This window comes from Osmia lignaria, chromosome 9 (genome assembly GCF_051020975.1).
Source record: "Osmia lignaria lignaria isolate PbOS001 chromosome 9, iyOsmLign1, whole genome shotgun sequence".
Taxonomy (NCBI): domain Eukaryota; kingdom Metazoa; phylum Arthropoda; class Insecta; order Hymenoptera; family Megachilidae; genus Osmia; species Osmia lignaria.
In genome coordinates this window covers 13,633,042-13,642,672 of record NC_135040.1, presented here as the reverse complement: position 1 = coordinate 13,642,672, position 9,631 = coordinate 13,633,042, and the positions used below count along the sequence as shown (strand labels likewise).

The 9,631-nt window shown below is 33.9% G+C and overlaps 2 protein-coding genes across 3 annotated transcripts; one reads left to right on the top strand and one right to left on the bottom strand.

The window, feature by feature from the left end:
* The first annotated feature begins 2,026 nt into the window (after positions 1 to 2,026).
* Positions 2,027 to 7,095, top strand: MED23 (mediator complex subunit 23). The gene is made up of 11 exons (XM_034315416.2): positions 2,027 to 2,303; positions 2,435 to 2,679; positions 2,746 to 2,878; positions 2,937 to 3,119; positions 3,193 to 3,477; positions 3,554 to 5,696; positions 5,774 to 6,013; positions 6,085 to 6,244; positions 6,317 to 6,604; positions 6,676 to 6,882; positions 6,957 to 7,095. Exons 1-11 carry the CDS (start codon positions 2,259 to 2,261, stop codon positions 7,093 to 7,095), a joined length of 4,068 nt encoding a protein of 1,355 aa, XP_034171307.1. The 5' UTR covers positions 2,027 to 2,258.
* Positions 7,096 to 7,532: 437 nt separating this feature from the next.
* Positions 7,533 to 9,582, bottom strand: LOC117600379 (pyrimidodiazepine synthase). 2 transcript variants are annotated; one of them, XM_034315754.2, is made up of 7 exons: positions 9,485 to 9,582; positions 9,215 to 9,299; positions 8,394 to 8,551; positions 8,148 to 8,312; positions 7,947 to 8,079; positions 7,760 to 7,875; positions 7,533 to 7,675 (listed from the first exon to the last, which is right to left on the bottom strand). In XM_034315754.2, the coding sequence occupies exons 2-7, from the start codon at positions 9,237 to 9,239 to the stop codon at positions 7,553 to 7,555; spliced, it is 720 nt and encodes a 239-aa protein (XP_034171645.1). In that variant the 5' UTR covers positions 9,240 to 9,299; positions 9,485 to 9,582; the 3' UTR covers positions 7,533 to 7,552. The 2 variants fall into 2 exon arrangements, with proteins under 2 accessions (XP_034171645.1, XP_076546080.1); XM_076689965.1 differs by lacking the exons at positions 9,215 to 9,299; positions 9,485 to 9,582 and adding an exon at positions 8,620 to 8,968.
* Between the last annotated feature and the right edge of the window lie 49 nt (positions 9,583 to 9,631).

The following is a 9,631-nucleotide window of genomic DNA, read 5'->3' as shown; positions in this document are numbered from 1 at the left end:
GGACACAGAATTTCTGGTTGAAAAATAAACCTTAGAAGAAGGAAGCAGCAGATTTGCTACAATCTTCGTTCGATCGTTTATTTTACTCCAGCTTCAGCTGGTCTGATGAATCGCGCATAAAAATTGCGAACCTCGTTGTTTATACTGTGCTCCAGTCAAAAGAATAAACCTTCCCGAACTGATTGGTTATATTCATAAAGCATTATTCTTCAGTGGGTGGAATTAATTGAGAAAACAGAAGAATAAAGAATAGCTTATGATGTTTGAAATAATTCAATAGAGTGATTCAATAAAGCAACAATGATGATTATTTTTTTTTCTTGCTGCTTTAGCTTGCATAATCCTCTAAAATTAATACCCTTAATTTGAACTATCCTATATTTAAGATTTGTAAGGATAGTCTTGAGTAAATGTATTCAAGACTTTATTCAACGATGAATCAAAGTTCTTTGTGCGGTAATGTACTGCGTACTTCAGTGTAATCCTCTACTATTCCAGATGAATAATGTTCCTTGACGTGATCTATGTGCGTTTAACGTAGCATCTTCTGAAAATACGATCGCTCGTAAACAATGTGTATGTTTATGCACGCTGAATGTCAATATCTGTCGCGTGTGACGTGTAAAGTAACTAATGTTCCTTGATCGATTGCTTCCGGTATGTTAAACAATGTTTCTCGATTGAAAACCGTTCCTTCTAATATTATTCTATGGCGCAACATAATGGCGCCGCTTCGCAACGAATTGATCGATTCGTGGATACAAATGAACTGCGATTTATTACGCAATAATTTTCAACTGAAAGAAAAGGTGTCGTTAAAAATGATACCTGTGACAAATGATTAAAGAAACCATGAATTGTTTACATTTTATAACGATTGTACAAGATTCAAAACAAGCGATTTGATTTAACCGAATGAATATAAATCTGAGGCTCTTTTTAGAAATGAATCCTGAAGGCCGATGCACGTGCAGAAGCGGTACAAGAAAAGTGTTCCGCTTACATAAATCTCATCAGCTTGAAAGCCGCGGGTGCTGGATTACTTCTGTCGTGACAGGCCGCCGGCAGGCTTTCCAACGGGGCTGGTGTAATGTAAACGACGCGGCGTCCTTCTTCAGCCCAGTAAATTGCTGCCTACGAAGGAAAATCCAATTCCGGGAATGTTCAAATCGTTTCTAACAAAACAGACCCGTAACAAACGCTACTCCCCGCAATAAAATAACACTCTTAACGGAGAATTTATTCGAAAATAAAAGTTATCGCGTTACCGCGTTTCTTCGTATTACAAAGTACTTACGCGATTTATATATCGATGTTATATCGATGTTATATCGATAATGTACCACAATCGTTATTGCATTTTTTTACCCGCGAATTTTTAAACGATCATTTCGCTTATGACGTATTGTTTTTAGCAGATTTTAATTGTATACAAATTAATATTTTCGAATATAAACGCTATTGAATATTAAATTTACAAATGTAAATGATAGTTTAATTCTAAAAGGGATAGAAATTTTGTTGGATTACATTTAATTAAATAAATGAAGCAATGTATTAAATAACCTTCGTTATTTCAATAGCTAAATATAGAAATTTCTTGTTTATTTTGCACTATCATGTATCAAATATTAAAAGTTTTATTTCTTGTTAAATTTACCTCGAACATAAAAGATTTGCTTAATTCCTTAGGTCCACAAAGTAACGTTGGTTTCACGAGGTGTTTTGTCGAGAACATTGTATTCCAATTTTTTAAATCGCATATAGGTTATACAATAACTATGGCCAATAGTATAATTTCTTTCTCTTTTTCAATGATATTTTCTGTAATTAATGAAATAGATATTTATAAAGAAATAAATGAACATTGAAAAGTTTAAAGTATTGTTCTATTACTCCTTATTTTTTTCTTTTACGCAGCTGTTTAATAAACACTGACTAGCGGCAAAAATTTGAACGAAACAAACACTTCTGCAAACTACCTGCAGCGTCATCTTTGAATTTAGTTTTGATGCAATTTTGATAGTGGTGACATCTGACTCGATGCACACTAATAATCTCATTTTTTCAATTAGATGTAAATGCACCCAGGTTATGTAAACATAAACAGAATATAAAATATGTTTACAAATTTGTTTGATTATCCGTCAAATAGAAATTTCAGAAATAAACTATGAAACAAGAGAAAGTAGTTTTTGTTTTGACGTTTTAATTATTGATTTTTGTTCTACTGGAGCACAAAAGTATTGTATTAAAAAATGACTAGTGAAGCGCAAATCACTAACATTGTAAACGATATTTTAGTAAGTATACATTATTTCAATGTTATGTTAGAATTGAAAATTAAATTTTGAACGTTTACTTCACATATAGTACTTGCTGCACCAAAGAATGCATTTTATGTATTATAATTGTATTAATCTATCTATTACAGAAAGTAGAAGCTATTGAAGAAGCATTCAGTTGTGTTTTGGTATATCATCCAAATAGTGAAAACGAAAAATTAGCAACATGGCAAACAGAGTTAACATCCGCTATGTCCAATTTACCCAAAGAACAGCAAGAAAGTGCTGTAAGGCAATTTTTATCAATGGCAGCAGCTATGACTAATCATAGGAGGTTGCAGCTATTATTATCCTTATTGGAAAATTTAGTTACATCTAATGTTTTACCAGCAAGGTAAATAATATGTTATGAATTAAATGAAATTATAAAATAATTGAATACATATTTATGTAATTTTAGACTTGTATGTGAGTGTATATTAACTTGTGACAAACTACAATATCAATTGGAAGACTTTTGGGTAGAATGTTTTGTCCTCATACGGCATATTATTGGAGGAGTTGATTACAAGGGTGTTAGAGAAATAATGAAAGTAGGTATTTTAGTTATTGAAGTTAGTCTAGAGCTACTAACATTAATTGATATTTCAGGGTTGTAAAGAAAAAGCTCAGACAATCCCAGCAAGATTAAATGCATCTATTCAACCACAATTAAAAGCTTTAGAGAATGTAATTGAGTACATTTTTGATAGAAATGCTTGCCTTTTACCAGGTTATTTTATAGTGAATGAAATTCAGAAAGCTTATCCTGATGGAAAAAATTGGCCACATTGGGTATGTTTTTCCAAAGGTAAAGATTATTACATTATACTAATAAAATTGTATTCAATTAATTTTTTGTCTTTAGAAACTAGCAAAACTACTTTCAAATTTTGTTGAAAGCTTTCGCAACACAGCACAAATGGTGTCCATAGTAGGACATTCAAAAATGTTACCAGTTGTGGAACACACTGGATATGCAGATTTGATTAATCCATGGGTACTGGATACAACTACATTAAAATTTTCATTGAAAGGAAATTTACCTTACGACGAAGATCTGCTTAAATCGCAAACTGGATTACTTAGATACGTATTGGAACAACCCTATAGTAGAGATATGGTGTGTTCAATGCTTGGTCTACAAAAGCAGGTATAGTTGTGCGACAGAATTATTGTTCTTGAAGATAAGCATTTCAGTGAAATATTTTATTTCACTTACGTTGTAGCAAAAGCAACGGTGCGTAGCTTTGGAAGAACAGTTAGTGGAACTTGTGATTCTCGCTATGGAACGTGCAGAAAATGAATCTTTGCCAGCAGAAGGAACAGATGGAACGGTTGCGAATCACTACGTATGGTTGCATCTTTCGTCGCAACTTATATATTTTGTACTTTTCTCGTACGCCTGTTTCCCAAGCATCGTAATGGCGATACACGATAAATTAACAGGCAGAGAGCTAAGAAAAGGAAGAGATCACTTGATGTGGGTCTTGTTGCAATTTATTTCTGGAAGCATTCAAAGAAACCCCCTATCAAACTTTTTACCAGTATTAAAATTATACGATCTTCTTTATCCGGAAAAGGAACCTCTACCTGTTCCGGATTATACTCAAGCGTTATGTACACATCAAATGGCTATCACCTGTATATGGATACATTTATTGAAGAAAGCTCAGTCTGAACATTCGAATATTCACAGACCGATACCGCATACATTGAAACTTCATCATGAATTTTTGCAACATTTAGTTATGCCAAATACCTCTCTTTGCATGGGATCAGATTATCGCATTGCCTTATTATGTAATGCGTATTCGACGAATCAAGAATATTTTGGGAGGCCAATGGCAGCCTTAGTTGATACCATACTTGGTACTCAAAAAGGTCAACAACAGCAACCGATGCAAACGTTGCAGAACAATGCAGCTCTCGCAAGCGGACCAACTACTCCACTGTCGATGTCGATCTTAGATTCGCTAACCGTTCATTCGAAGATGAGTTTGATTCATAGCATCGTTACTCATGTCATCAAACTAGCGCAATCTAAAAGTAACATGGCATTAGCTCCTGCATTGGTCGAGACTTACAGCAGATTACTGGTTTACACGGAGATCGAAAGTCTCGGTATCAAAGGCTTTATCAGTCAGTTACTTCCAACAGTTTTCAAATCCCACGCATGGGGAACGTTGTATACGCTTCTGGAAATGTTCAGTTACAGAATGCATCATATACAGCCGCATTACAGAGTTCAACTTCTCTCTCATTTACATAGTCTGGCGGCTGTGCCACAAACTAATCAGACGCAACTTCATCTCTGCGTAGAAAGCACTGCTCTTCGGCTGATCACTGGTTTAGGATCTGCCGAAGTGCAACCACAACTGTCTAGATTTTTGTCAGAACCGAAGACTCTTGTGTCCGCTGAATCCGAAGAGTTGAACAGAGCTTTAGTATTAACACTGGCACGTTCTATGCACGTGACAGGAACAGGATCGGACAGCCATAGCGGTACATGGTGCAAAGAATTGTTGAACACAATCATGCAGAATACACCGCATTCGTGGGCTAATCATACTCTGAAATGTTTCCCACCGGTACTGAGCGAATTCTTTCAACAAAACAGCGTACCGAAAGAGAACAAACAGCAGATCAAGAAAGCTGTTGAAGAAGAGTATCGAAATTGGGCATCGATGAGCAACGAGAATGATATAATAGCACACTTCTCTGTACCCGGTACACCCCCATTGTTTTTATGTCTCCTATGGAAGATGATCTTCGAGACTGATCGTATCAGTCCAATCGCATATAAAATTTTAGAGAGAATAGGAGCTCGAGCTCTGTCGGCTCATCTTCGAAAGTTTTGTGATTATCTTGTATTTGAATTCGCCAACAGCGTGGGCGGTCAACATGTAAATAAATGTGTAGATACGATCAACGATATGATATGGAAATATAATATAGTCACCATTGACAGACTGATCCTATGCCTAGTATTAAGAACTCACGAAGGAAGCGAGGCTCAAGTATGCTTTTTTATCATTCAGTTATTGTTACTTAAAGCTATCGAATTTCGCAACAGAGTGCAAGAATTTGTAAAGGAAAACTCACCGGAACACTGGAAGCAATCGAACTGGCACGAGAAACATCTTGCATTTCACAGAAAATTTCCGGAAAAGTTTGCCCCTGAAGGTATTATGGAACAAACAAGCGGAGGGCCTAGTCAATATCAAAGTTTACCAGTTTACTTTGGAAATGTGTGCTTAAGATTTTTACCAGTTTTCGATATCGTTGTACATAGGTATCTGGAAATTCCAGCTGTAGCGAAAAGCTTAGAAGCATTGTTGGAACATTTAGGATGTTTATACAAATTTCATGGTTGGTACATGGCTAATTTTCAATTTTCAACGTGATATTTAAATTTCTTTCATTTAATTTGATGTATTGAATTTCAGATCGACCTGTAACATATCTTTACAACACATTACACTATTATGAACGGAAATTAAGGGATAACCCGCCTCTTAAACGACGTTTAGTCTTCGCAGTTTTAGGATCTCTGAGAGAAATTAGAGCACCAGGATGGGCACTTTCAGAAGCTTACCAAATGTACATGACTCGATCTACCGACGATGTTGTCACTTGGATGCCGGAATTAGATTATTACATCCGTTTAGTGCAAAGAATTGTCGAAAGTAAGTAGTCCTCTTAGTACAAAATATTGGTTAAATGGTCAACTTTTCTTCTAACAAAATATGTACCAAAGCAATGTCAGGTATGGCTCATTTTCCCGCTACTGATTGGAGATTTAACGAATTTCCTAATCCTGCCGCCCATGCGTTGTATGTTACGTGTGTTGAGTTAATGGCTGTTCCTGTTGCTCCAAATTTAGTTGCTAATTCGTTATTAGACGTGGTTGCAAAAGGGTAAGCTAAAACATTTATGTATATTTAAATGTACTCATACTTGTTGATTATAACAATTTTTATATTTATTAGGTATACAGTAATACCGTCGGATGAAATTCATTTGTGGATTAATTGTGTGGGATTGTTATTAGCTGCTTTACCAGAATGTTATTGGTCGGCACTTCATGATCGTCTGGTAGAAACTATTAGCAGTCCAGGATTAGCTAACTGGCAATATAATAATTTAACTCCGTTTCAAATGTTCAATTTCAATAATACCCATAATAGTCTGTTAGAGAACAAATACAGTTATATGTTAGCATTGGCACATTCTGTTTGGCACCATGCTGGTGTTGGACAAATAACAACTATGCCTCAGTAAGTTAACAAAAAAATTAATGTAGTATGTTATATATACCTCGCAGTGATTTTAATATAATTTTATTTAGATTTATTAAGGAAAACCTTCAACCAGTTGTGAATAGCGAAGAGCAATTGATATATGCTTGTCATTTAATTGGACCCACGTTAGCAAGATTTAACGCTGAAAGACCAAATTGTGTCGTGGAATTAGCAGTTTGTTTATATGAGATGCTCGAACAAGTGGATCGTCTTCAGTCTCATCTAAAATACATGGATCCAGTTTGTGATTTACTGTATCCTTTTATTTATTGTCTTTCAAAGAATCGTTTAACGAAACGTGTATTTTCCTTAATATTAATTGCAACAGGTATCACATAAAATACATGTTTGTTGGTGACATGATGAAGAACGAAGTCGAATGCATTATACGAAGACTAAGGCCAGCTTTGCAAATGAGACTACGTTTTATTGCTCATATAAACATAGATGAAATTCAATCTTCCTGAGACAATCCCAGCATGTCCAATACGGAAGTAAATACATGCTAATATTGAGTATTGCACTTGTGTACACATCTGCTTTTTTGTGTATGTACTTTTTCATAAGCAACGTATTATAAATATGTCGAAATTTCTTATCAGAACTTCAAAGTATTTTACAATACATTTTCTACATTTTTCTTTATGTAAAATAAAAATATTTCAACGAATAACTACATACTAAAGTCCAAGTTGCTTTATCTAAACAGTATATTTGTCATAATAGAAGGCATGAGTTATAAAGCTCGTTTATATGTATTCATATAGTAACTGTTCCTATTTATAAGCAATACTGTTCGATATGTTTTAAACATTAACGAGAAATTCAATTAAACAATTACTGTAATACTGTAATTTATACCCCGTATGAATCATTTGAGAAACCTATATAAATCAAAAAATGTATTATCACATATTAAGGGATTTAAAGCTTATCGTAATCAAGCTTTCCCGCTCTCATATTCTCGATTGATTCGGCAAATTTTTCATGCGAACACTCATTTTCCTGTACAAATGGTTGTACTTTCATTTCCTGCATCCATTTCAGCTAAGAAAAATACATTTGAGAAATTATTGTATATTTTAATATGTAAGATTATTTGTATTAAAAAAGAAAAACTATTATACTTACTATATGCGGAAAATTTTCATGATCAAAATTCGTGGGTTCTTTATAAATTAGCGGTAAAGCTTTTCGGCGTTCAACCCATGGCCACATTAATATATCCAACATACCAGGCTGTGAGCCTAGAAAAAATGTGAAAGAATAGTATCCACATCATTTTTGGCGATCATTATTTTTCTTTGATAACTAGTACCTCCAAAGAAAGTAGTTCCACGAGCTTTAAGTTCTTCTTCAAATTCTACTAACAGAGATGATATTTCAGTTACAATTTCGCTAAGTGGTCTTTTATCCTTATCATGTATACAATTTGAAAAAACACCAACAATCTGAAATTAATAAATTATTGAAGAAACAAAGATTGATAAATGCATGAAATTTTAATGATCCCTGTTACCTTTGAATAATGATCTAATAATTCTAAATCACGGTCTTTTGCTTTTTCATTATATAAAGCAGGCTCAGGATATTTCTCATCCAAATAATTTGCTATTTTTAACGAATCAGTAACTACTTTTCCATCTGCATCAACAAATGTTGGTACTTTGCCTTCTGGATGAATCTATGAAAATTATAAAATATAGTAAAAATTTATATGAAAATGATACGGAATTATATCGCAAATTATAAAGCTGATATATACCTCAGAATACCATTCTGGTTTATTTTTTAAGTTGATATTAACAACATCATGAGGAATATTTTTATACGATAATATTAATCTAATGCGTTGTGAAAAAGGACAAAATTTCATGCTGTATAAACGTGCCTGTCCCTCTATTTTGGGTGGCTTTGGAGAATCTATAAAAAAAATCATTAAAAATAATTCTGCAAAATTAGCTAAAGAATGAATTATAAAATTTTCATACCATGCATTACACAATATATATATGTTACGGGCAATGTGTTCAACGTGGGCATTTTGTAAAATGACCGGGCATTGTGTAGAATGCCCGTTCGAATAGACATTGTGCAAAATGTCCGTAACAAGTTTCGGTCAATCAATAAAATGTTCGGGCATTATACAGAATACCTAGAGGGTGGTGGTCAATGAATTGAAACGCTCTTATTACGGTAAATGTGATTAATCCGGTGATTATATATAATTGCCGGTTATTATACATATATAATCACCACTAAATTTGGTAAATGTGATAAATTATTGACCTGCGAGTTTATATAATTCCCAACTCGTAGGTTAGGTTAGGCTATATATTTAGCTCTACGGCGGCCGGATTTAAATATATAGCCTAACCTAACCTATTACATCAATGAATGGTTTTAATAATAATAACAATAAATTTAATACCAACGAACCGTAGGCATTATATAAAATGTCCGGGCCATTTGTAAAATACCTGCCCATTATATACATTGCCCAAAAAATGGGCATTCTGCACAATGCCCGGTCATTTTACAAAATGTCCACGTTGAACACATTGCCCGTAACATATAAGTACATACCCGTTCCAAGATGTTTGTCACTCATAGTTTTTAATATTGTTTTAAGACAGAGGTAAGCAATTAAATAAAAGATATTCCCTGAAAACTTAAAAGATATGCGCACTTAAATGCTAATGGTAATTAATTAGAATTGAAACTGAAGACACGTGATTTATACTGACATATCACGTATGTCAGTTCTTTATGTATAACAGACAGATAGTTCTAGAAATCATTAAATTCTTTAATCGTTACTTTTTCTAATGGTACACATAAAATAAAACAACATACAATGGAAACGAGAACTGCTAATAATGACACTCAATGACACTGCAGACTAACGACCGGGCCGGCGCTATTTCTTTTTTTTTTTTCAAAGAAACTAGGTCATTATTGCGCATGATTGAAAGTCGATCATCGAATCAATTTCTCGATACA

Excerpts from the sequence above, each read along its gene's own strand:
- LOC117600379 (XM_076689965.1), bottom strand. The coding sequence starts at position 8,719 with ATGTCTATTCGAACGGGCATTCTACACAATGCCCGGTCATTTTACAAA. Across the intron at positions 8,080-8,147 it reads TATTAGATCATTATTCAAAG|ATTGTTGGTGTTTTTTCAAA; the intron begins GTAACAGGGATC and ends TATTAATTTCAG. Across the intron at positions 7,676-7,759 it reads ATGAAAATTTTCCGCATATA|CTGAAATGGATGCAGGAAAT; the intron begins GTAAGTATAATA and ends TATTTTTCTTAG.
- MED23 (XM_034315416.2), top strand. The coding sequence starts at position 2,259 with ATGACTAGTGAAGCGCAAATCACTAACATTGTAAACGATATTTTA. Across the intron at positions 2,879-2,936 it reads GTGTTAGAGAAATAATGAAA|GGTTGTAAAGAAAAAGCTCA; the intron begins GTAGGTATTTTA and ends TTGATATTTCAG. Across the intron at positions 3,120-3,192 it reads GAAAAAATTGGCCACATTGG|AAACTAGCAAAACTACTTTC; the intron begins GTATGTTTTTCC and ends TTTTGTCTTTAG.